The sequence below is a fragment of the Typha latifolia genome, chromosome 5 (genome assembly GCF_019914945.1).
Source record: "Typha latifolia isolate L0001 chromosome 5, TyphaL0001v2, whole genome shotgun sequence".
Taxonomy (NCBI): Eukaryota; Viridiplantae; Streptophyta; class Magnoliopsida; order Poales; family Typhaceae; genus Typha; species Typha latifolia.
Window position 1 is genome coordinate 14,210,462 of NC_133090.1, and position 27,028 is coordinate 14,237,489.

Consider the following 27,028-nt stretch of genomic DNA (forward strand, 5'->3'; position numbering starts at 1 on the left):
GTGTCAAAGATCTCCACTAACGAACTACCAGATAGTTTTAATTAAATTTCCTTAAATGACTGCCAGATAGTACTAATTTTCCACTAACAATGGAGTTTGTTTTGTCTACTGGAACCGTAAGTAGAGTAAACCTGAGCCCCATTTGGTTAAACAATAAGAAACCTTGTTTATAAATTAATAATTTTGTATTCATAGTTTGTAGTTAAATATGATAAAATCTGATATAAACATTCTCGGGGCACTATTAATACTATAGATATTATATTTCTTATTCTTATTTTTTTTATTCCTGTCCTAGAGTTAGAATAAGAGAGCTCATTATCGCAACTAAATAACTTTTCTGTAGACTATAATAAAAATATAATAATAGTTATATTACCTTTCTTCAGTCAAAAAAAGGCCCAGCTCATATACGACGGAGCAACAATTTGCATTAAAATATCAAGATTCTCGTATATGCAAGTTCCAATGCATTCAAGTGATCCTTAAGATAATCCTACTTTATAATCATACTACTAAATGTAAACCATAATCAAGTAGCCAAAAAGAAACATAAAATAATATTGCTTAAAAACAAACAAAGTCTACTTTATATTTAGTTTGCAAGCAACATAGACTCATAACTCATTCTTCTCTCTTTCAAAAAAGAGAAAACAAAACAAAGCTTCTAGTCCATGATCGCCACTGTGACTATAAAAGTGAAATCGGTATAACATTATTCGAGAGATCAGCTGAAACAAACAGAGGAGGAAAAAAAAACCCAACTTTTGCGGCGGCGTCGTATAAATTTCTTCTATAATTTCACGCAAAACTATCTTACGAGAGAGAGAGAGAGAGAGAGACAGACAGAGACAGACAGACCCATGCTCCTCCGTTCCACCTGTTCCTCAAGTACCTATGCGACTTGGCACCACCGCAAGTAGCAGCAGCAGCTCCAAGCGAGACACCACTCGCCATGTTTCACCTGGAGTGGCGCATCCCCGGCCGTCCGTTTGCACCCAACGAACGGCCGAGATCAATTCCTCCTTCACTATATAAATAAATAAAAACCCACCTTTAACCTCCCGCGCCTACTTTTGTGGCCATGGAGTCGGAGTCGGATTCGGAGTCGGGGCCCACCTTCTCTTTCTTCCACCTCTGGCTCCAAGAACTCCGCTCCCTCCGCCACGAGCTGCGCGCATGCCTCTACACCGGCAACCACACCGCCCTCCCTTCCCTTATCACCCGAACGCTAGCTCACTACGAGTCCTACTACCGAACCCGCTCCGACCTGACAAGGTCCGACCCGGTAAAGGCGTTCACGACCCCGTGGGCCAGCTCGTTGGAGCGCAGCGTCGCCTATTGGATCGCGGGTTGGCGGCCCAACACCCTGATCCACCTCCTCCACTCCGAATCCGGCCGCCGGTTCGAGGCCCAGCTGGAAGACCTCCTCCTCGGGGTCCACTCCGGCGATCTCGGGGACCTAAGCCCGGTCCAGGTGAGCCAGATCGACGAGATTCAGCGGCGGACGGTGGAGGAGGAGGACCAGATCGGGGAGGAGATGGGGCGGATCCAGGAGGGGGAGGTGGATCTGGGCCTCGTGGTCGGCCGGATCGGGTGGGTGATGGGCCGGGCGGATGAGTTGCGGATGCGGACGCTCCGCGGGGTGGTGGGGCTGCTGGGTTCGGTCCAGGCGGCAGAGTTCCTGATCGCAGCGGCGGACTTGGAGTACGGGTTTAGGGAGTACGGGCGAGAGAGAGAGAGAGGAAGAAGGAGAGGGGTTTGGGTTTAGGAAGTACCGCTACTGTGATTAGTACGTGTGGACTCCTGAGTGGTTTGTGTTTTGTTCTTGGAGATGGAATAAAATATGGAAAGTTATCGGAAAATTCTTTTTAGGCCGCCTTTTTTTAAAAAGAAAAATTAAAGCTACCTGTTTGGATGCTCCGGATTTAGAGTCTATTCCAAAACTATAGAATTTTAAATGTCCATCTAAATAAAAATTTCGTTTCCTATCTTTATAATCTATTTTTGAAAAGTATAAAAGAGATTTTATACTAAGTAACTCTTAATTCAAAATGAACCTATTAAAAATTTAACTCTATTGATTTTGAATCAATATATTAGACAAAAAATTTAATTCAGTATTTTAAGTATATTATGGGACAAGAGTTTCATCCATGTAGTAGTCTGTTATTATTTGAAGCAAATAAGGTAATTGTTCGTAGGATTAATATTAAGAATTAGAATAATGTATTTGAAGTATTTGCCTTTTGGAAATATTAGATTTCACATCCATTTAAAAAGAGTGGGACTACAGATGGACATTATCAATAGCAAAACAAACTCATCTTGAAAGCCACAGACAAAAGATGGGAGAGTTTTACAATTCCAGTACACAATAAACTACACATTTAGCATCTCAGCTATGTTATAACTTATACATCACGAAGTTGCTGGCTTTAGTCATATGCTGCCATCCTGCAATGTTTGGTGGTTGGTACTCTACTACTATCTATCACACACATAGTATACATTGTAAAAACAAGATACTGTTGGATCACAAACAAATTTGCTTGCTCAAGGGGAAGAAATTGTAGGATCTGCCACCGAAGAGATGTCTTTGAGACACAGAGTCCACCACACTGGAACCCACAACACCAGGGATACTATAGATATGAAATGTACAAGCATGTATCTACAAGGAGGATCTCGAGTTAGGCAACATTTTTATTGCCACTAGCTTGCTTCAACAGAAAGGATCTCAAGTTCCGCCCACCATAGCGGAGAAAGTCTCGGGGCTGCTGCTTCTGGTGAAATCTCTATTCCCTCCCTCAGTTTAGTAACAACTTCGTTTATTTTTAGCCTTTTCTTAGGATCCTGATGTATGCAATCCTGGATGACCTCACAAATAACGTCCAGCTCTTTACCTTTACGAGTCTTCAATTTAGGGTCGAGCAAAGAGCCAATACTTCTGTTCTCATTCATACATTCCAAAGCCTGTAAATTTTCAGCAGACGAGAAATGTCAGGAAAAAACAACACACCATTTACTCAAGGGAAATAGTGTTTTTCACTGGAGAAAAGAAAAGCAGTGCATCTTAACTACCATGACTTGCAGAGAGATGGGAACTCAGCTTACCAAGTTTATAAGGGAGCCATCTTCAAAATATGGGGACTTTCCAGAAATAATTTCAAGTAAAAGTATTCCAAAACAGTACACATTTCCTGCTGGATCAGCAGATGTTGATTCAGAGAGATAATTGCCATCTCCTGTTATCTTTTCTTTTGCAATGACATCTTTCCAAACGCTGATGTCTGCAACCTGCAGGACATTATATTAGCACATCACAAGGAGCTAGTGGTTGTTTCCTAAGCAAGGGAAACACACTCATTTCCTAAAAGTCTCACAAGGCTACAACATGTGGATGTTGACTCAGATCAAGCAGAGCTCATCGGAGGGGTTAAGACCAAATAAGGAAAGGAAAAAAACAGCCATAACCTCCTGGTTCCCTAATATGTAGGAAGCCTAGTTGGGACTGCAAAAGGAAAAGAAAAAAAGAGTACCTTAGCGGCATAATCTTCTGATAAAAAGATAGAACTTGACTGCAGGTCAGGGTGTGCTATGGGGGGGTTGAGCTGATGCATATGTTGAAGACAGTATGCTGTTCCCATAATAATCCTCATTCTTGCAGTCCAATCAATGTGGTCGAATTCTTCAACTGCAAAAGAGTTGCAATGAATGTGATATTCTGACCATATCTAAACTATTCGAGTCAAGATTTTTGTAAAGCGTGGACTCTGATAACTTTTACCATGAAGATGTTCATAAAGTGTCCCATTAGTTGCATACTCAAAAACCATCATTCGCATAAAAGGCTCATCCTCCTCACAGTAACCGAGAAGATTGACAAAGTTCTTATGGTTTATCTGTGAGAGTGTATCTATCTGCACATCCAAGATGGACAAAACAAGTTAATACTCAGTTTAAAAGGTGCAATATAACAAGTTAATACTCAGTTTAAAAGGTGCAATATTTATTTAGTGTTGTTAGGAATAACAAAGATCACAGGAATGAAAAACCTTTTTCCTGAACTGTGCTTCAGAACGCTTTGACCAATCTTTAGTAGATGTAATTGCAGTGGATGCAACTGCTATCTCTACTCCACTTGACAATGTTCCCTTAAACACAGTATATTCTGGAAAAGTGATAATAATGTTACTAAAATCCTCGCAAGCACCTTCCAGTTCTGTACGATTCAATTTTGGCACCCCTGAAGAAAAAATGAAATCAACAGTCATCTTGTGTATCGAATTTGATAGTGAAAAACTATATGAAACAACCCCTTACTACGATAGCAACAGAATCACCAGATACCTCTTACCTTAAGGCATAAAAGAATAGGTAGTATGTTTGAAATTCCAGAAAAAACTATGCCATCATAAGAAAATCCCAGAAAACAACTACATCATCATAAGAAAACAGATCTATGCCTGATAAGTATATAGACTATAGAGTATAAACAGCAAACTCCATGTTAACTATCACTAGATAACCCATAAGGCAGATGCTCTCTTTCACTCCTCCATAACTAAAAACATCTCTCTATTGCTTAAGTCAAGTTGTTTGAGATACTTTAATAATGCCAAAATGATGTCTAATTGCTCAATTTTACTTTTGCCAAAAACTCTTTGTTGAATGTTCTATAATGATTTGCTCCTCTGAGAATTTCCATCATCCTATATCCTTTCTGCTATGTGCAGTACTATGTCAAGTCTACTGCATAACATTGAGATCCGTTCAGGTAGCATGATTGTAAGATGATTACTGCCTTCCAATCAACATGTCAAACTGCACACCACAAAAACATTAGTAGTTGAAGGATTCACCTGTTACAAATGCCTTCTGTAACTGTCCACTTATTCCAGTCTTCCAAGGACCTATTGTTGCTACTCCCTTGCTGCGGCATGCCAGAAGCATGCATGCTCCCATAGTAAGCAACAATGCAGCCACAGGAAGTACAAGAACATACAACAGTGTCGATCTTTTACTTGATCTGGGTTCATTTACCAAAGGCTTTGTTGGCGTTGATGGGCTCTCTGGTGGCTTTACTGCTGGTGCGTGTGGTGGAGATGATTTTTTCTTGTCTGTTTTGGGAATAAATGCTGGATATGAACCACTTCCAAAAGGTGGAACAGAAACATCTTCCTTTGCAGGACTACTACTTCCAGAAGTAGCAGGGAGGTTGCTGGTTTTCTCCAACAGCCTACGACGAGCAATATATGCAATTGAATTTGGTATACCAAAAAACTCACGAGAGCCGGCTGCTGATAAGAAAGAACATCATTATTCTTATGCATCCTTGTTTTGGAAATCAAATGACCAATAAACATTGTGCATTACCATATAGATTGTCACCATGTCCCTTGTCAAGTTCAGATGAAGGGCCTGCTTTGAACCTGAACCTTGATTGTGAAATATGTTATATTGTCAAGATATTTAAAGGGTCTGTACTACAGACAAGTAATTGTCATAGTTGAACCAGGAGAAACATAGGAATAAGATAGACCAGAATCTTACAAGGATAAAGTACCAAAAACTTGTTGCATGTTTCCTTTAAGCAAAAGAGCAATGGAGCTAACCATCTTCAGTTTTTGCAAACCACCCTGCCAGAGGCTGAAGAAACATGATAATAATAAGAGGTTCTACAAGAATTCATCTACTTAATGGTAATACTGTAGAGGAATTATAATGCTAGCAGAGTAAAAAAAAAGTGAGCGGTACTCTCAACCGGATCAAAGGCTTTGTCTCTGGCAGGGTCTTGTAATAAACAACAGTTATATTGTACTAGTAATTCATACACTTCAAATAGCATTGGCCATTGGTGTCTAATTGAGGAACTTCTAAGTATTATAATATTTTTTTATAATATTTTTTTTTTATTCGAAAGCTTGAGTTTAATATTATAAACATGATGACTAGACATAAGTCAAAGAATGGGCTCACTAGATGCTTTATTAGTGTAGTCCAAATTACTCCAAAATACAGTACGTGTGAGAATTTAAGTGTCTATATCTATCTCTATATGCAAGCACCTTTTATATGAATCCAATTGTCCTCATTGTATTATAATCTACGAGAACAGAAAATGCAGTTGCTTCTACTCATGATCTCTCGCAAGGTCCTTGCAGATTTTATAGTGTTATAGGTTACTTGCCATTTGTTTCCAACCATAAAATAGCCATCTTTTAAAGGATCTATTAGAACTTTTCCAATTAAATCTTCATCTTTCCAAACAGAGGGCTTTAAAATGAAACTAGCTTATGCTTTAGCCTTTTAGGTCACTGTTTCTGTTAAAACCTGATTGTTGGGGGGGAAAACAAAAAGTAAAAAAGAAAAATAAGTGGAGTTCCATGCTATCTTGAAATCCATTTAGTTTCCTAGATGCACTTTTGCTATTAGAAGTTTGAATGAGTTGTCAAGATGAAACAATATATAGAGTGCAAGTTCCTCTCAACAATAAACAAGTAGACACAACTATTTGGTTGGAAGAACAGAAATCCTAATACCATTCAGAAGAAAAATTTTCATGAATTACAAATGAACTGACTTACCAGTAACCAACTTTTCGGTTTAAACTGCCACTCTCAGCATCTAATTTGCAAGAACGGTCCAGTTCATATTTCAGATCGGTGTGCATGTTAGGCTCTCCAGTCCAAGGTGTGCCAGCATCAAAGTTGTTATTGCAAACAAGACTGTAACAAAGCATAACATAATCAAGCCCATGCTTAGATGATGGAGTAAAAGCATACTAAGGCCAATTGACTTACAGATGCTTAAGTGATTGCATTTCTCCCAATTCCACTGGAATTACACCACCCAAGTTGTTATTCCGTAGGTCCAATATCTCCAACATAGCAAGCCGTCCAATTTCTTTAGGGATAAGACCAGCAAAATTGTTCTTAGAAAGCAAACTGCCAGTAGAGAATATATACAATTTGAAAGTTCAGTAAGGACTGAAGTGGAAAACCAAGACAATCTGTCTTGATACTATTATGAAAAACTACAAAGACAATTTATAAAAGATGACTTGATTTTTTACTTTTTGCTAGTTCTGAAAATATGGATTCTGAAAAAGCAGTAAAAGGTATTACTCGACTAGTTTCACGCAAGTAGCATCTTAAGTTACTAACAACAGTATATGAATGCAATTGACAGGTGGACCACAGAATTATATGTAAGATGTCTCCATATAAATTGCACATGGCCAGATTTTATGGTACTTTATGCTTTATTAAGCAAAGAAGTGTGTGTGTGCATGTGTGTGTGTGTGGTGGTGGTGGGGGGTGGGGGGGGATGCGCCTGTATAAATGCTGGTCATGCTCATATTTAATACCATTTGACATCAACAACATTATGCAACCTGCCTTTTAGGTAACCATGCATACCTTTCACAAAGATACAAATGAAAACTCTGATTCTTTATATGTGAATATCACTGAGCAGTTACAACCATCACAGAGAGTAAAAAGGAGTTCAATCTAATTCAGTTTGTTTAAATGAGTTCCCTAAATTCATTAATTGTTGTTGAATTGTAGTATACTATTTCATGGGAATTGCATTTTTTTACACATTGACACAAATCTCATAATTAACAACTAAAACATTTTGATTTTTAAGTGATAGTAGCTTCTTCCAGTTCAACTATTGTCTTGAATAACTTTGACGAAGGTCCATCTCTGCGTTAACTATCCAGATAGACTTATGTATCCTATCTTTAAATTAAAAGAAATATTTCAAATTGAGTGTTTGGTAAAGTAGGAAAAGGAGATCGCTTCTGTTACATAAGGCTATCTGTCTAAATACCTAATGACGATATGTATATTCAGCTTTTTAGTAAAATAGACAATTAAAACAGCTACTCACAGAGCTCTCAACTGACTGACTTTACCAAGCTCCGGAGCCAAAGTTCCAACTAGAGACTGTTCATTTAGGTTCCTGCAGTTGACACATTCTCAGACTTCAGTATAACAACATACGAGCATTAAAATATGTCCCATTGCTATAAAACACCGCATCTGGATGGATATAATTTTTTGCAATGAGAAGTTCATTCTGTAGTTTTTACTGAAAAATGCATTTCAATAGAAATCCAAGTATTCAAGTAATCTTCCTGAGTAAATCTAAGATTGCGGGCTGCAATTCAGAACTCATGATTTATCATTTATGACCCAACAGTGCAATTTAATGATTCGATTTCACAATTCTATGTGATCTCCTTTTCTTTCTTCGCTTTTCTTTTTGTTTCTTGTTCGTTATCTATCTTCCTCATTTTCTCTTGTATAGAGCTTCTATAAAAGTGTTAACTACCCGTATCTCTAATGTTGCGGAGGCTGTTTGATAACTTCAAACACTCACAAATGCTGGATGAAGGTAATATATGTAAATGTACAGTGAAGAGCAACTTAAATGATGCAAGGGAATGGGCATTGACTTAAAAGACAGAAGCAACAGAAAGATGCTGAGATTGAGATAGAATGTAGTGAAGCTTTTCAGGTAAAACCAAATGAAAAGCTTAGAGATGAGCTGAGAAGACCTTAGAGTACTGGTTGGAAGTTGCTCAAGCATTAACTAGAAAATATAGACAAACAAGAGTAGCATCTCACAACTCAAATATACCCAATTTTGTTTTAGAGGCTTTATATCTTCTGGGTCCTCCCGCCTAGTTAGTTATGCGAGTATTCAATTGTTTATGTTATAAACAATAACAATGGGCAGAGCAGCCATCTTTGCTTATGTCAGAAAGCACAGAATATGTCACAATAAAATGAGAACAAACTCACAGCATAACTACTTTGTCATCATCACAATGAACACCGTTCCAATTGCAAGGATTGCTGTCTCTAGGATCCCAATTTTCCAATACCCCGTACGGATCAACCTCCACTCTCGATCGAAACTTTAACAAAGCCAATCCTTCAACGCCACAACAGATCAAGAGTAAAACAATTATAGCATCAATTCATCGCAACAACACAAATAGGATCAAAAGTGTAACTTGCAACAGGTAATATCTAAATACCTTCAATATTTAACGAGAAGCATTCATCGCTTAAGAAATGGAGCATCAAAACTGCGGACAGAAACTTGTGCAGATGGAACCCGAAAGAATTCCATCTTCCTCCCATCTCCTTGAGCCGAACTCACTGAGATCTCCAGTCTCTGAAATCAATATTGTGAACCATCGAATGCAATTTTTCTCATGTCCACCAAGCTCAAATTTTCACCTGCGAAGAAGAGGCCTTACATTTGAATACAAAAGTCGCTCAAGAGTACAAAAGCGATTGCTTTGAGCTCAAGTGATCCAATCCAAAAGGGAGAGGTGTAAAATGGAGCGAAGGAAGAATGGATTCTTACAGGCTGTAAACGATGCCTCGATGCAACAAAAGGGGGAAGGAACTGAGGGTTTCGTTCTTGGATCCGATGTGCTTACGAGTAACACCAAGAAAGTAGAGTAAAATAATATTAACAACAAAGAACCAAGAAAAATCAACGCACGTAGAGATACCCTAATTTTTTTTTTTCCCTGGTTTTTCAAATCCGTCCTACTCAAAGGCAACGATGTTCCAAAATCGTCGCCATCCAGCGACGGGATCGATACGGCAACGATATCTTTTTTAATTGTTTTTTTCCCCTTATCCCCGCATACTCCTTTTTCGTTTTAGCCCCTGTAATTCTTTGGAATTTCTGGGGAGAGGTCGCTTTGACGGCGGGGTAACGGTCGCCGCCGGCTGGAGACGAGGTTAATTTTTCCTTCCCGCGCGACATTGGCTGTTGGGGTGGGCCCCCGCGACCGTAGGGATCGAAGGTAGGAATGATACCACGCGTTTTCTTGACCGACCTCATCACCACCCGTCGTGCGACTCTTTCTCTAATCCCTCCCTTTTTTCGCTTTAATATTTGTGCTAATTCTAAGTTTTCCGACATGGGGTGCACGAATTGGGACCAGAAGTGTAGATAATAATAATAATAATAATGATGTTACTTAGAACTCCTAATTATTATTATTTTTTATATATATTATTGAACTCTTTTTATTACTTATATACACTCTAAATTAAGAAATATTTACGTATATCCTATTAAACTAAGAAAAAAATAATTAAATAAACGTCTAATGAAACAAACCTTTTGGTTCGGGTAGGCTATGTGGTTAAAAAAAATTTAAAATTATACCTAAAAATTATGATAGTTTGGAAGACTAAATAAAATTATCTATTATAATAATAAGGGTAAATTATAGTGTATTATCTAATTTAGCTCGATTTTAATCTATCTTTCATAGTTCAAACTTACGCCTTTAATTCTTGATTGTCCAAACTAAATTATAATCGTTCAATTTTTTAATTAAAAAGTGGTGGGGTTCCATTAGCATCAATATTTTATGTCATTAATATAGTATAAAAATGACCAAATTATTGTGTCATCTTTAAATTAGACTATATTTTTATGAAAGTTTATAAGTCTTCAATTGTATACATCTGTTGTTAGCGTTGATTTATATTTGCCGCTTTGTTTGAATCACAAAGAGTTAGTTACTTAAGTTTGAAATAAAAATTAGAAAAGCTAAAATTGAGTCAAAATGTAGGGGATAATATTTTCATCCTTCATTTATCCAAGCCCATATTTATTTTTTTCATTAGTAAAAGCGAGATTTGGCTATTTAAAAACTAATGCATCCTATTTTATATTAAAAGCACACTTTTTTAAAAAAATTAAATTATCAATAATTTACCTAGAAAATATATACGAAAATATAAAATTTCTTTTGCTGCAAACGCCGTGACTTGGACTAAATGGACTATACATTTGGGGTAGAATAAACTCCATTATTCGACATAAAATGACATGGATTAAATGAATTCCGAATCATAAGAAAATTCACAGAGCCAAAATTTATTCTCTTCACAATAACACTACAATCAGATGTGGGAAAACCTCCAAAAAGATTATGTTCCGGACAAAGAATATGAAACAAAAACATGAAAACTATGTCTAGCATGCCAGTAAGCAGTGGACTTCCGAATCAAGAAACTCGATAAATAAATAAATAAATAAATTTAAATTAGTTTTTTTTATTTAAATAATGTTTATTTATTTTTTTCGTTGTTTCCATGATGAAATTTTTTATTTTTATATGTCACAAACTAATGTTGAATGGTAGCTGTAGCACATCTGAACAGTTGACTTGGCGTTTAATTATCAAATTTGAGGAACAAGCTGTGACCTGGCAGCGTTGCTATTTTTGTTATTATTTTGCCCCTCTGCCCTCTGGTGTAAAATTAGAATAGATAGAATAGTATTTGCCCCTCCTTAGATTTAGGTCTTTGCTTTGCCTCCTACTAACTTAACTCCATACTAATCTAGTTAGCCTTTAGTCTCCAATGAATAATAATACAATAACTAATTACACTAAGATGACTTCTTATTTTTCACAACACATTGACTCTTTACATTATAAAAAATCTTTAGCATTCTTAATTATTTTAATGAAAATTATCGCATAATTGTTTTATTCTAAATTTTTCTATTTTTTTCTTTTTAAATAAGAGTAAAATATTTTTATAAGAATTTAAAGTGATGACGCAACACTCACTAATAAAAGAGACATTTTAAAAGGGAGTTAACATGGATAAGGAGAACTTAGTTAAACTTAAATTTATTGCATTTCTCTATAGTTTTATTTGTGTTACTTTATCTACTTATAATTATATTTAAACTGAAATCATTAACCTTTTCATCATATACAACCAATCTACATGTGAATTAAGAATTGAAAAATACTCATTAAAAATAAAGTAATAGACAATTAAATATATGCATAATAACCGAACGGATTGTAAATGATAAAGATATGATAAAACATACATATATTTAATATATTTATCATATGTATATTATTTGAGATCCAACTAGTATTATTTCATTCAATTATTAATAATTTTATTTTAATAAGTATCTTCAAATACGACATATAAATTAATAAAATATAATTAAAAAAACGGATTTTAATTTAAATATAACAACAAAAGGAATAAAATTTAAGCCTAAGCACGGGTAAAATATAGTTTCTCCTAGAGATAATAATAAATAAAATTGTCACGTGAATTCCACGAGCGGGATGGGCTAGATGCCTAGACCTAGAGCTAGACATGGTCCCTGAGTCCTGACGATGGGAGGAATCAAACTTAGCCCAATATCGACGACTGAGTCAGAGGACGGTGGACGACGAAAAGGAGAGGAGGAAGAGGTCGTCATCAGAGCGATAACCCTGTCACGATAACACAAATACGCGTCCCTTTATCCTACTTAATCCTCTGATTATATATTATAGAAAACTATTTACAACCCGGGGTCCCAATAAGAATTCGCATTATTGGAGCGCACGGATAGAGCCCTAATTCCTCTGTTATTTTCCCATTTTGACCCTGGCTTCGGATCCTCTCCAGGAGGAACCCGTGGGGATGATGACGTGCCGACCGACTCACCTGCACTGCAGCAATTCGCAGATCGCACCCTCACTTTTGGTGATTTTTCATATCAGATGCGGTGTGCTCTAATTATTTGCAGTTAATTCGGGTAGATGTAGGGTGTTAAATGGAAATTTAATAAAATACTTGGGTTTTTATGCTTTAACAGCTGGATGGATACCTGATTACCAGGCAGGCAATCTAAATAGGCCGTATGTAGGGGAATTGCAGATGATCCCTTGTGCGGTTGTGCCACTTCCCTCTCCAATTAAAAAAACGAGAAGTACAAATAATAAAACGGATTTTTGAAAAATAGAAAAAAAAAAGAGGGGTAGAGCTCCCGAGGAGAGAAAGGACGACGAAGCTTACCTCTTACAGAGGGCGAGCGGGGGGAGAGAGAGAGAGGGAAAGGCGAGATGTCTCGGCGAAGGGCGCTGCTCACGAGGCGGAGCCCCTTGCCGTGGTCGCTATCGTCGTTATCCGGGGAGATCGCTGGAGATCCTAGGGTTTCGCCGGCCGGAGAGGAGGCGGAGGATGAGGTGGAGGTGGCGGAGGACGACAGATGGTCGACGATGCTGCCGGAGCTCCTGGCTGAGATCGTGAGGAGGGTGGAGGCCGGAGGCGAGAAGTGGCCGCCGCGGAAGGACGTCGTGTCCTGCGCCTGCGTCTGCCGGCGGTGGCGAGAGATCGCCAAGGGGATCATCCGACCCCCTCTCGAATGCGGAAAAATCACCTTCCCTTCCTCGCTCAAACAGGTAAGTCTTAATTATCTTTGGATTTGGTGTTTGGAGATCAATTTAATTAGGTTTTGTCGAGGATTCCGTTTCCGTGGATTTTGATGTATATAGGGCTGTTGTTGTAATAAATTTCGTGAGGGGAATTAGTTTATTTGATGATTCTGGGATAGAAATTTGTGATAATTTGGTTTTTGTTGTATTGTGAGTTTTGATAAATTAATGGGTTGTGGTATGTAAATGTGGTGATGAAATAGCCAGGGCCGAGGGATTCTCCCATGCAATGCTTTATCAAAAGGAACAAGAAGAACTCAACGTTTTATCTGTATCTCGCCTTGACACAAAGTAAGTTGATTCCAATCTGCCAACGTCACGTCTCTTTGTTTATATTTTACCTCGAGCCTTTTCTGATAGTACATATTACATGCTAAATGCTGATGATATGATGCGAATGCAGAGTTTATTCATTTACTTGTAAAAGAGTAGACATAGATATGCAATATTTGTTTAGGAACTTGTACGATTTACCAATTGGTATCCTTCATTAGTGTGAAAGATGTAATTTTAAATATATCAATCTTGGAGAGATCGGGAGTGTGAAGTGATGCCAGGTAGATTCATTTTAAGATCAGTATAAATATGTTTTTTGTGCAAATTATAGTGAACATGTAAGTTTCACATTTCTAGCATAGGGAAAACCAAGGAACCATGACTGCATTCATGGAAACCTTAATTCTACATCAAGCATCCTTTGGGTAGAGACAAGACACCAAATGATATAAATCTGTGATTTAAAAGATATGGCCAGCCATGTTTCTGTGATATTATTGGGAACAGTTTCATCGTCCATTCAGACTATATTATACAACTTCGAGAATTTTGATCTTGATTTGCCATTGTCCTTCATTCATATGTATCTCACTGCCTGTTTGGACCTTGATTTTCTTCGTTGTCTTGGCTAATATAGCATACTGTTGCGATTCTTTGATCTGTGGTGTATTTGGTCTTCCTTTCAGCGTTCATGGATAAAGGGAAGTTCCTATTGGCAGCTCGAAGGTTTAGAAATGGTGCCCACACAGAGTACATCATCTCTCTTGATGCTGATGATTTGTTCCCAGGAAGCAATGCTTATGTTGGAAAACTAAGGTGATGCATCAATATTTGAAATTTCCATCTCTACAGGCTTTATATATACACCCTTGGTTTCTTTTTCCCTGTAAATTATATTCTTTTTGGTACTCAACTTGTGAGAAAGGAACTGCACATGGTATATTCTATTAAACTTTTTTTTGTAACATGCATTAGACAGAATATTTCACTGCATTCAAAGTTGATGGGAGACAGCTATGACATGTAGTTGGTTATAACTAAGCATATAATGTGTCATAAACTTAGGAGCACTTTAATCTAGGCAATTGTGTTTCACACTTAGTGAAGTCCTAAATTGCTTTTATATGAAAATCTATAGTAACTCATGATTTTAGTTCTACACTTTCTTCCCTAACTCCGATTTACTTTATCCTTAAACCAGTTTAAGTACTAAATGTTTCGCCTATAATATTAGAATATGTGAGAAAAAATGTTCCCTTTCATAGATCTCAATATGTTGCCTTGATGTTCCTTGCAGATCTGATTTTCTAGGCACAAAGTTTACTATCTATGACAGTCAGCCACCATACAATGGAGCTAAGCCATCAAGCAGCAGATCATTGCGTCGTTTTGCCAGCAAGCGGATCAGTCCACAAGTCTCAGCTGGCAATTTTGAAATTGGACAAGTGTCCTATAAATTCAACCTCCTCAAATCAAGAGGACCAAGAAGAATGCACTGCACTCTACAATGTCCTTCAGCTCAAGATACTGCTGAAGGCGATCCTTCAAAGTCGAAGCTGAAAGATCTCACTGGGCTCACAATCCTGAAAAATAAAGCTCCCAGGTGGCACGAGCATCTGCAGTGCTGGTGCTTAAATTTCCATGGCCGGGTCACAGTCGCCTCAGTGAAGAATTTCCAGCTAGTGGCGACTGCTGATCCCAGTCAACCATGGGGTGACGAGGAAACAGTGCTGCTCCAGTTTGGAAAGGTTGGCGACGATCTGTTTACCATGGATTACCGACAGCCTCTCTCAGCCTTTCAGGCATTCGCGATCTGCCTTACCAGCTTTGGTACAAAGCTTGCCTGTGAATAATAACTTCGCTAGATATATCATATTTGGGCTGATTCTGTTTCTGTATTTTTTTTCCCCCTTTTCTCTCTGTAGGCTTGGAGGTATGGTATGTTTGGGGGTTTTCTTTTGTGCTAGGGAGATGTTCCATATCTTATGCTTGTCGATTTTAGTCTCCTGTTTCTTTTATCCTCTTCTTCCTCGAACGTGATGACATATTGTAAAAATTTGTTACGGTGGCAATTTGAATGATAAAATCAGTGTGTTTATCTCGTGCCAGGGGCATCCTAGAAATCATGGTACATGAAAATTCCATCATTCTTCCGTAGAAAATATTTAATATGAAGTATGGGCTTAATATCGTTTGAAGCAGGTGTGGTTCTTGACTTCTTTCTTCTTTCTTTCTTTTTTCGTTTTTTATTTTTTATTTTTTGTGTTATTTTTGTTTTTTGTTTTTGTTTTTGTTTTTGAGAGAGAGAGAGAGAGAGAGAGAGAGAGAGAGAGAGAGTAAAGAAGCAGGTGTAATGTTAGATAGGTGGTTGTTGATATAAATAGCGCGAGCTACAGATAAGATTGGGGGATAGAAGGATGCAACCATGGGATTGTGACAGGTAAATAATGGTAGGTTCAAATTAGTAGCAGGCAGAATTATGAAGTGTAGTAGGTAAATGTGGTTCAGCTAGCTAGGAAATTGAAACATAGTATTCTTACTAGTTATTCTTGGTGGGTGCTGAACGTACGTGTGATGACAAGTCTTTCATCCTCAAATCCAATATCCAATTACAGCAACATGTAATAGGAGTAAGGCCCCAAGCTGGGCGTTGTCGGGAGTCTCATACGTTGTACACCTTTTTTCTTTCTAGGAAAACATACTTACCTGTGTAGGTTGGTTGGTAAAACTAAATAAAGACAATGTTTGCAGCTAAACATTCGCTCTAAAATTAATCAAGTTTCCAGAGGTTTTAATTCCAGACCTGTTTAAATAACAAAATAGAGTTACAAATACTCTTGTTTTACACCAAAAATTCTGGAATGTAGTCCGATATCAGTAACAGAACTCTCCTCACAATTTGCCTGTGTAAATTTTCCTTCTTCCAACTAATAGCTTTAACTCGAGCAAGATATATGGTGATCATATAGACACAATATAAAATATCTCTGAATGAGTCTTTTATTTAGTTTATTCCTCCTTAATTACAACATAAACAAAAGGTTCGCCATCCTAAAGCATATTCACATCTGCTACCAAAACTAATTTACAACTAAATTAATGATTGTTTATTTTGATCAAACATATTCACATCTGCTACCAAAACTAATTTACAACTAAATTAATGATTGTTTATTTTGATCAAATGTTCCACAATATGACAAATTACTAATTGAACTAGTTACAATGAAATTTGCTTTAGTGACTAGGTTGATTAATATACATCTCTAAATGCATCTCAAATATGGTTCTATATTTGGAGCCCATTGGAGCTAATTATATTTTAGAGTTCCATACACTAACGCATCCGGACTCTATTTGTAGTTATTATTATTAAATAATATAATACTGCAGGATAATGATCGATTCTAAATAGTAATAAATAAAAATTATTTTTATTTAAATTAATTACTAAATAATTTAATATCAGACTTATTTTGACAGTTTTGACGACACCTTCCTAATAATAATATTTTTATTAAAATTTGATTAGCAAAATTAAATATATATACTAAGTTTAAATAATTAGTAAGAAAAATGATATAGATATATTCCCAAAAAAAAAATCTTCATCTTTAGAGGCCAATTTTATAATTTAAACATATCAAACTAATCTAGGGTAATTTTATAATTTAAAATATAACAGTAATTTAGAACTCACTTCTAAAATCTCTCTCAAGCTCCAAAGTTGAAGCTTGAATTAGAGTCCCATTGGAGCAAGAATCTAATGAGCTGCAGGCTGACTTCCTTTCCTCTAAAGTACATCATCTTCTCTTCAAGCCCCCTGAGATACAAAGGCCTGCCTGCTATGGTTGAATATCATAACCTGCTTATCTTTTCCAAATCCAAGGATTAATTTGAATTCTGCATGCGGTAATTGAGCCACTCTATCTTCAGGTGAACAAGTTGAAGAAACACGTGCATAAAGATAATATGAAACAGAGCTTAGAGCAACAACCACAGAGTTTGCAAGTTCACTTGATCACACATACAAAAGGAGCACAACATAGAGTCCTGACAATCCTAAACAGTAGAGTTTCTCATGCATGCAACCAACACAAACTGCACAAACCCAAAAGGACAAACAAGCTGCATATGAAATTCAGATGCAGATGCAGGGATACCATGCGAGCTCTAGATTATTTTTTGCCTCGCAGTTTCACACCGAGGGCCCTCTCCAGTTTTGTGATAATTTGCTGATTCGGAATGGCCTTCCCTGACTCGTACTCCTGAATGATTTGTGGCTTCTCGTTGATCAGCTGTACCATGCAGCAAGTTAAGAATGTCAAATTTTCGATCAGAAGAAATTTATCTGGCTTATATCACATGAGTATCCAAATGATACCTGTGCAAGCTGAGCCTGCGTTAGCTTTTTATCCAGTCGAGCTTGCATGAGATTTTTCTTCAGTTCACTTGGAACACGGTCATCTAGTTGAAATTCAAAATTGAAAGGTGGATTTGTCATATTCAAAAGCAAATTTAAGTAAATCAAGCAATATCCATGGGCAAACAGACCAATTTCTTTTCTCAATTTTGACATTTAAAAAACAACACAAACCAATTATGAGGCTAATTCCTCCAACAAGGGGTTTCTAAACTTATCCCCTGCTGCAGAAAATTCGGCTTAATGATCTGGTTACCTATTGCCTACAGAGCACTTTGAGTATCATTTAATTTTAAAATGCTGTCATCACAAACAAACTCGATTCAAAAGAATGATAACTGATAACTCCACAAGCTAAAGAGAGAAATGAGAGAAATATTTATTATCATTAACAACTACACAAGGATAAGAAGCAGGAGAACTCAAAAAATTAAAGAAAAAAACGACATTATATGAACCACTTAGTGAAACTGAAATCATCACTTACGAGAAAGATTCTCATTATCCTCATCAAGCTTTCTCGTGTTCAAGGATGTGCTGCTAGAAGCAGCTCTATTCGTACCAGCATTAGCTGCAAAATCACCACACACACAAAAAAAAGAAGAAATTTACATGATTAACAGTCGAATCATTAGTCGATGGCTTGATTCATCGAAAAAACACTAAGATACAAGAGGGCTAAAAGTAATACGCCTATATAAAAAGGATCAAAGCAAATAATGTATATATCCACACGAAAATTTTGACATTGCAAAAAAAGGCAATCCTTTCTTATCCGCATCTCTTCCTTCCGCCAGGCGAGAATAATATTTCGTCTAGGGATGAGAAAAACGTAGCATGAGCCTCGGTGAAGCCCAAAAGATTTATCTACCTTTGAATCCGCTTATTCCTACGGAAACAAATCGGATTCACTACACAATAGAGCAATAGCAGAGATGGAGATAGATCCATGGCGATCTTGAAGGAGAAGAAGGAGGAGGGATCGGGGAGGTAGGGCATACACTTCTTGACGGTCTCGATCTCGGCGCCGCTGCGACGGGCGGCGTTGACGGCTTTATCGTCCTTCTTGGCGGCAGAGTTCGGCGCCTTCTTCCGGATCACAACCGGCTCCCAATCTTGGCTAATCGGACCGATTCCGGCCATTCCGATCGAGTGGTGTTTGCGATGAGGTTGCAGGGGATTCTTAGGGTTTGATAGAGAGAGGTATGGGGCTAGGACCTTGGTTTGCTTCTTTTGTTTTTGTTTTTGTTTTTTTGAGTAAATGATTCAATACTAACCATTTAGTTATTAAAAATAATTTTTATCTAAATAAGTTGGGTATATAAGATATTTTAGATATGCGACTAGATTAATTAATATAAATTTAAATTTAAATATTTTTTATTATTTATTCTTATAATCATTTTCTTAATAATAGAAGTGTTAACTTCTATTAACTTATTTTTATTTTTATTTTTTTATAAAAAAAATGATAGCTAAGAAAAAAATAAAATATAATTAATTTATTTTTATAATTTTAAAAAGTGATCGATACTTCTGATTAATTTTATTTAATATTATTTAATCTCAATCAATTAAGAGAAAAAAAAATTAATAGTTTTTATTAAATCATTTACGTTGTTGTCTCCCGAGCGAAATTCCAAAATCTATTATCCCAAAGCCTCAAAGTTCCAATAATTTAATTAGCCACAGAAATAAAATATAGGCTATTTATTAAATTGTAAAGATAAGTTGCATAGTTTTATATGGGAGCATTTGCATAAAAAAATTTCAAAAATTTTTAAATAGTAAAAATAAGATTTTGCGTGTATGTTTCATATAAACTGTGTAGTTTATTATAAAAAGATAAGTACCTAATATCTAAAAAAACATACACTTAATTTTAAAGATCTAATTTTGCATTATGAAAATTTAAGAATTTTTTTATGCAAATGGTCGGTTTCGTGTCAGTTAGTTTTCCTTCGGTCCAAAATTAGTTCGATTTTGAAAGCTACATAAGATTACGGTAAAGCGTTCTTTTTTTATTTATTATTATTCCCTTTATAGCCCTAATAGGATAGGCCATCTCCTTGGGTTCGGATAAGTTTTGCTTATAAGAAAGAGTCTCCCGATAAATACTAGGTCTTTGTGGAATTGTGGTCCTAAAAAATGTCCTACTGTTGGAGCACGTCGTCGGGTTGCATTCCTTGGCTTATGTTGGAGTATCTTTAAATGAGTGCCCTAAGATTTCATCACCAATAGTCAATGGTCGTCGTCATAATATGGCCGTCAAAATAATCAAGCTCAGCTCATATTTGAAACAAATCAAACTTGGTTAATTAGATTAAACTCGGAACAGGTTAGATAATAATAAATTTCACTTTAATTTGACAACATTTTTTAATTTAATTCTATTAACTCCAGACCGTCCAAAATTCAATACTAACCTTGACTTGAAATAGGCTTCATATTATAGATTAGGCTGGAAACTACTTTCAATTTTCACTTTTTAAAAGTGCTTAAGATATCACTAGAACAAACAAGAAGGATCATCGAACTCTAAATACTAATTTGGCCCCTCTACTCCTTACAGCCAAGTACTATAAGGGCCAAATAACTCCATGCAACAAAAGTTACAAAATTGAAATGAAACTTAATAGTGAGAGAGGCATTACCTTGAGGCACAACCTGGATATGCGGCAACACTGAAGGTTTTCTATACTAATCTGTCAAAATTTTCTTTTGAAATTGAATGATAATATACTACAAGCTATCGAATAGGCAAAAATCAAAACTAATCCCTAGAGTATTAGTACAACATCAATCAGATCAGATATCCAATTCGCCTTGATCAAATCCATCAGAGCCCACCTGCATTTTAAAATTTTGACTCCATAAACATGATGATATATTGATAATGATACATATTAAGGAGTTCAATAGTAATCTCGAACTAGAAGGGAAACGGGCTTTTACCGACGGAAGCCGGTCCGTTTCCCACCCGAGAACTCGGCAAACGGCTTCCGCGAACCCCCGGTGCGCCCACGGCTGCCTCGTCTTCGAAATCGTGCGCGCGTGCTGCACGAGCCCGGCGCAGCTGGGGAACTTCCGCCAAGACCTAACCCCGATCCCCTCGCAGACGAGGCAGGAGAACTCCCCCTTCTCCCGATTCCCCTCGTAGTAGCCCTTCAATCCCCCGTCCGTCTCGAACAAGTCGGAGAAGAACCGGCACGCCCTAGCCTCTCCCTCCTCCTCGTCTTCCTCCTCCTCGAACGGATCATCCTCTGCGTCGCCGGTGGAGAAGAAGGCGCGAGAAGCCTTCACACCATTTGCCTGCGCCTTGACGGCGACGGAGGGAGGATGCGGAGGTGGTTTGCCTCCGGCGGCGGGGGAGACGGCCGGAGGCCACTCGGTGGGGACGAGAGTTGAGGGGATGAGGGGTTCGCACGGCCACGGGAGGTCGGTGAGCGGCGGATCGCGGCGATCAGATGGTTGTGGATGGTCGGGGGGTGGATTGGAGTAAGATTGGAGCTTGTGGAGTCGCTTGAGCTGTCTTCGCTTCCTCCTTTCCTCTCTCTTGAATGCAGTGGAGTTGGATGGGCGGAGGTGAGGGTGAAGGTGAGGGTGAGAGTGAGGGTGAGCGTGAGGGTGAGGATTAGGGTTAGGTTGGGGAGGGGAGGGGAGGAGGGCTTCGTCGTCGAGATGGAGTTGCTCGAGGGCGGGAGCGAGATGGTGTGGGTCCATGGGGGTAAAAAAGGAACAGCGGGAGAACGATTTGTTTGGAAAAGCAATAAAGATATGAGGTTGTATTCGGATCTATATTTTAGTTTTCGGATCTAATTTCACGATCCATGTTTATTCGCTCTTAGGTGTTGGATTATTATGAATTTTTAGTCTGTATTCTGTAATATTCCTAATTATCATTTTCCAATCCAAATGCATTCTAATAAATTCTCGATTTTTAGTTTAAATATATAACTAATATTAGCAGCCTCCGCTTTTGAGTCAACGGTATTGCCTTCACGCTATGAGTTTTTAAGTTTAAACTAAAAACGACAATGATTTAAGTTTTTAGCCCTCCTAACTTAATTGCCTCCACGCTATGGGCTCCAAATATGAAAGCTAAAAATGGAGCAATAGCGCTCCATATATATTAAAATAATAATATAATATAAATTATTATATTAGCTATTTTAAATTACTTAATAGTTCATCTTAGCGTTATTATTTTTTAATAAAAAATATATGGTTAGAAAACTCTCATCGAGATTTTTAAAATAAGACTAATATTTAATAGTTTCATAAGTAATTTTAAATTACTAATTTTTTAATTAAACACATCGAAGTTACATTACACAAAATAAACATCGAAATAAGCATTACATGTCATTAACTAAAAATATCAAAATTACATTACATAAAATAAGCAGAAATTAACCAAACATAATAAAAATAATAAATATTTAATATTCTGATAAGTCATCTCCGTTGCCACCGGTTCTAGTAAGTCATCTCCGTATTTCATTTTTAATATATTTCATACCTAATATATTTTTAATTTTTAATATTTACATTGGAAATAGTTTTGAGTAATTATATTTTAGGACATATAATTTATTAGACTCATTTTTATAAATAATAAAAAATTTAAAGTTTAAATTAACTTAAAAATAATTTAATATTATACTCATTTGAAAGGTCTCGATGAGACATTTCCAATGGTATTATTATTGTTAAAAAATGATTAGTAAAACTAATTATATACTCAGTTTAATTAATTAAATTATATAATAAATGATACAAATGGAATTAAAATTATTGAATGTAATAATTATTGGATAATTTTGATATTTTTAAAAAATTGAAATGACAAATTGAGCCGGGCTCTATTTTTATGGTTGGAGCCAGCTAGCTCCAAAATTTGAGATAGTTTTAGAGTCCCGTTGGAGCTCAATCGGACTCCAAATTCCGATTGGAGTTGCTCTAATAGGAGAAGAATTAAAAAAATTGTAAAAAAAAAAAAAAAAAAAAAGTAAAACATCCTCTCAAAGTTTGATCTCACTCCAGTTCGCGAGCCAATGGATCCTCAAAATCCTCTTTAGAATCACAACATAGATCAACAAAAATTTACTAGTTGCCATTCCGAACAGAGTTGGCACCTAAATTCACAACTCAAATTTGCAGAGGCGAGAGAGCCGAATCAAGCCCACTCGCAAGAGTCGCTTGCTTTGCCAACCTGAGCCTCCAGTGCTTCCATCTGCATCTCCAAATCCCGCAATCTCTTGCTCATACGATCGAGTCGTTTCTTTGCAGCCTCATCTGCACTCGGACATACCAATAGATTTTTACTCAAAAAAAATCCAGAGACCAAGTCGAAATTAATTAAGCAGGGCTTTGTCTCTTTGATTGAATTAATAGAGGGGGGGGAGAGAGAAAGAGAGTACCAAAATGGGAAATGAACTCAGATATTGTTACTACTTGCCCACTGCTAGTAGTAATCGTAGCGGCGGCGACGGCGGAGGGAGAGGAGCTACGAGCCTCCTCTTCGCCGTGACTGGTTTCCTTCTTTCTTCCCATCATAATATATAATTCGCCAGGTTCAAATTCTTCTCTTCTCTTAGCTGCACCTCTTAATATCATGCATGGAAGATTGGAAGTGATATATAGAGAGATCGAAAAGGGGATCAGATGTTTGACCAGTAAAAAGGGAATTAATCGATCAAAGGCATACTGGCCTTGAGATCTATGACCAATTGGTTGCTCGCTCACATGATCGGATTTGATCGTGGAGTACTTATCTGATCATAAATTAGTGGTGAAGTTTCGTGGAGGAGGGGTTAGGGTGAGAGAGAGAGAGAGAGAGAGAGAGTCAGCTTCTAATGGTCAAATATTCTGCATCATCTTTGAGTCTTTGACCCGGCGACTTGGACTAAGAAAAAAATTTCCGTTATAATTTCACTCAACCTGGGCCTACTTCTCTCCTCAGTTTTGGATAATATTGGGAAAATTTTGCTGAATGTGATGTTTAGGAATTTGGTAGTTATTCTTAAAGATATGGAGTTGGATTTCTTTCTTTATATTACGTCCTGACGTGCATCAACATTTCACAGTGTCATTTAATGCAGATGTAGATTTGGATTTTGGATATAGATTTGGATAGTATGCCAGTTATTTCAATCTACGTGAGCATTTGTGGACTTTATACCAACTTTATTTAGGGTGCACCCAATTACAGTGCCCCTGAACGATTTGTGAAATAAAAGTATATTTATTTTAATATAATAAATAAATAATAATTTAGAACTATACTAGCATAGTAATATTTACTCCTCTCTCAACATCACTTTAATTTACTATCATTTCAATCAATATCTCTCTTTCTTATTCCTTGTATTAGTCTTTTGTAAAATTTTAGGGCAAATTATTCTTTTTTTTTAACTTTCCTTTCTATTATATGGTTTATAAATCAAAATAAACTTTCTACTTCATAAGTAACTTTAAAAATTGTTGATCATGTGAAGATATAACCCTAGATTAAAATGCTCAATCAAAATAAATTAATTTTAACTAAAAAAAATTAAAAAGGTTAATAGACCTAGGGAGATATTAAATTTTGTAAGTAATTATGGTTTATTTTCAAGTCTAGCATCCATGTGCTGCTAGGCTTATATATGCCACTTAGCCATATGATGAAGGTAAGCGAGAGTGCACTTTATTGAACAAATACCACCTATTAATTCTAAATGCAAGTAATTAAGTGCACTAGATTGAAATCTTGAAGCTGATTTCCTTTGCAAGAGAAGGAACAATTTAATTTTGGTGAGGATTTTTTTTTTTTTTTTTGGTACCATTTTACCCAGTTTATGGTGAATCTTGTGGACTACTGCCATGCCTAAGGAGATGGTTGTGTTATTCAATGCTAGGAATATGAAGTGCAAATATCTGTTAAAGATTCTTCTAGCATGTGTTTTAATACTTCGAGCTTAAAGAATTAAGACTCACAAAAGAGAGAAAAAAAAAAGTTTAAATGCTTCCTGGACGTTAGCAACGACGAATATGAACTGACCAAGGATTAGCTAGAGAAGCAAATGGAACACTTCTGATGGATATACTCGATTTTTTTTCTTTTTAATTTATACGTACTCTATTATTAATGTGCACATTAATTGCCTTAGACGTGAGCAGTGACGACTATGAAGTGTTCAAAGAATACTCTCTCTCCCTCTCTCTCTCTCTTCCCTTTGTTATTGCCTAATAAATTGTCATCTATACTTGGACAAGGGAAAAAAAAAAAAAAGAATTATGGGTGGAGATTTATACGTTAAATTCAACACAGATGATGTGATTAGTGATTGAAGCAAATTCTCTTTTTACTCGATGCTAATATTCTAATGAATGTGAAACCAAAGCCGCAGAGATGGACTGGAATTGATGAGCAGGCATTGAAATGAAGCGAAAAAGACATGCTAATAGCAGCACATCCACAAGAGTTTGCTCATCAATTTATTAAGATGCGTTGTTACGTAGAAGAAAAGCTTAGAAACTTCATTAAACCTAGAAAAAAGTTGCAGGTGGAAGTTGACTCTATAGAAAGGACTAGAAGAAGAAGAAGAAGAAGAAGAAGAAGAAGAAGAAGAAGAAGAAGAAGAAGAAGAAGAAGAAGAAGAAGAATAAGAAGAATAAGAAGAAGAAGAAGAAGAAGAAGAAGAAGAAGAAGAAGAAATGATCAATAAGATGATGATTTGACCAATTCGACCTGATCGCTCAGCATCCTTTTTTAGGGGAAAGCATGTAGGTGTAAATCATTAAAATTCCTATGTCTTTATAACAAAGAAAGAGGACGGAGATAGAAGAAGAAATTAAGGAGATCTTCTTCGTTTAGCAAGTTGGGATGGGTCTTTCTACTAGAGAGCGGTCCTAACTAATTCCCTCTCATTGAAAGGCTCTTTCTGCTGTCAGACGACCTTTTGTATTCCTTCTTCGCGGCCCTTTAGTTTTTAATCTTATGATATCTGAAAGGATATATGGATAAATAGAGGCTTAAGCTTTTAGAGTATAAAATGTAAAATATAAAACTATTTTTTCTAACAATTTAGTTTTTAGATTAATTAATGAGTTAAGATAATATCAGAGCATACATTATAGGTTCAAATCTTATCGTGACTATATTTGTCTGAAAATATAAAATATAACTTATTTAAATTAAATTTATTAGCTCAGGAGTGAAGCTAGTGTTGAAATATAAAATATAAAATTTAGATCTTTTTATCGAGTAAGGAAAAATTTAAATAAATAAATTAAAAAGTAAAAGCAGTAAGAAATTTACTTTGGATTAGTTAGTTTAGGAAATTTTGTAGGGAAAAGTTAAAGAGACAGAGAGAGACGGGAGGAGGAGACGGAGAAGGTGGTAGTCACGATGGGGTTGGTGGTGGCAGTAGGTAGGTGGAGAAAGAGAAGAATAGTGATAAAGAAGGGAAGAGACTCAGAGAGGGATGGGAATGAGACAATGCGAGAAAAAAAGAGTGAGGGAGAGAGCTAATGGTTTTTATCTTAGGAAAAATGTGTTTCCTAATGAAATATTTTCCTTTCAAAATTTTCTTCCAAAGAAAAAGGTTTCAAGGCAAATACTTCAATGCACCTTTAAAAATTATTATCTTAATCCAACGGCTATAATAGCCAGTTTCATATCCGGTACCGTTTTTCGGTACCGGTTCCAAAATCACATTACCTAAGAAAAATAGTATATTAGTTAAGAAGATTAATTACGTGTGCCTAACTTCCCAATTTTCTTGTTATACCCTTGAAGATCTTAACTATTAGATCTTCATCAAAGTGATTAATAAACAATTAACTTTACGGTAAGCAAGAAGCGCTCTACACGTTTTTTTTCTTCTTCTGTTAAGATTTCTCTCTTAAATATAATTATGCCTTAATTATATAAGATATTATTTAATATTAAATAATTTAAATGTAATTATTTGGAGTTAAACTTCAATTTAAATATAATTCTCTATCTCTATCTATTAAAATTTAATTTAAATTAATCTTAAATTAAT

The 27,028-nt window shown here is 36.4% G+C and overlaps 5 protein-coding genes across 9 annotated transcripts; 2 read left to right on the plus strand and 3 right to left on the minus strand.

Moving 5' to 3' along the window:
• Window positions 1–543: 543 nt before the first annotated feature.
• Window positions 544–1,865, plus strand: LOC140788115 (protein DOG1-like 3). Its single transcript, XM_073137245.1, has one exon. It carries the CDS (start codon window positions 1,085–1,087, stop codon window positions 1,769–1,771), a length of 687 nt encoding a protein of 228 aa, XP_072993346.1. The 5' UTR covers window positions 544–1,084; the 3' UTR covers window positions 1,772–1,865.
• A 445-nt stretch (window positions 1,866–2,310) lies between these two features.
• On the minus strand, window positions 2,311–9,713 carry LOC140788876 (protein MALE DISCOVERER 2-like). 5 transcript variants are annotated; one of them, XM_073138361.1, is made up of 14 exons: window positions 9,394–9,713; window positions 9,059–9,263; window positions 8,820–8,952; window positions 7,903–7,974; window positions 6,807–6,950; window positions 6,591–6,731; window positions 5,557–5,652; window positions 5,380–5,435; window positions 4,866–5,300; window positions 4,059–4,249; window positions 3,791–3,923; window positions 3,543–3,697; window positions 3,118–3,300; window positions 2,311–2,976 (listed from the first exon to the last, which is right to left on the minus strand). In XM_073138361.1, the coding sequence occupies exons 2-14, from the start codon at window positions 9,162–9,164 to the stop codon at window positions 2,716–2,718; spliced, it is 2,106 nt and encodes a 701-aa protein (XP_072994462.1). In that variant the 5' UTR covers window positions 9,165–9,263; window positions 9,394–9,713; the 3' UTR covers window positions 2,311–2,715. The 5 variants fall into 5 exon arrangements, with proteins under 5 accessions (XP_072994462.1, XP_072994461.1, XP_072994460.1 ...); XM_073138360.1 differs by having other exon boundaries at window positions 4,866–5,303; XM_073138359.1 differs by having other exon boundaries at window positions 5,380–5,441.
• Window positions 9,714–12,739: 3,026 nt separating this feature from the next.
• On the plus strand, window positions 12,740–15,672 carry LOC140789659 (tubby-like F-box protein 9). The gene is made up of 4 exons (XM_073139437.1): window positions 12,740–13,261; window positions 13,498–13,585; window positions 14,257–14,386; window positions 14,868–15,672. Exons 1-4 carry the CDS (start codon window positions 12,923–12,925, stop codon window positions 15,421–15,423), a joined length of 1,113 nt encoding a protein of 370 aa, XP_072995538.1. The 5' UTR covers window positions 12,740–12,922; the 3' UTR covers window positions 15,424–15,672.
• A 1,843-nt stretch (window positions 15,673–17,515) lies between these two features.
• On the minus strand, window positions 17,516–19,251 carry LOC140789645 (multiprotein-bridging factor 1b-like). The gene is made up of 4 exons (XM_073139423.1): window positions 18,995–19,251; window positions 18,481–18,564; window positions 17,955–18,037; window positions 17,516–17,868 (listed from the first exon to the last, which is right to left on the minus strand). The coding sequence occupies exons 1-4, from the start codon at window positions 19,134–19,136 to the stop codon at window positions 17,749–17,751; spliced, it is 429 nt and encodes a 142-aa protein (XP_072995524.1). The 5' UTR covers window positions 19,137–19,251; the 3' UTR covers window positions 17,516–17,748.
• A 1,448-nt stretch (window positions 19,252–20,699) lies between these two features.
• On the minus strand, window positions 20,700–21,758 carry LOC140788488 (uncharacterized). The gene is made up of 2 exons (XM_073137749.1): window positions 20,949–21,758; window positions 20,700–20,843 (listed from the first exon to the last, which is right to left on the minus strand). Exons 1-2 carry the CDS (start codon window positions 21,714–21,716, stop codon window positions 20,802–20,804), a joined length of 810 nt encoding a protein of 269 aa, XP_072993850.1. The 5' UTR covers window positions 21,717–21,758; the 3' UTR covers window positions 20,700–20,801.
• Between the last annotated feature and the right edge of the window lie 5,270 nt (window positions 21,759–27,028).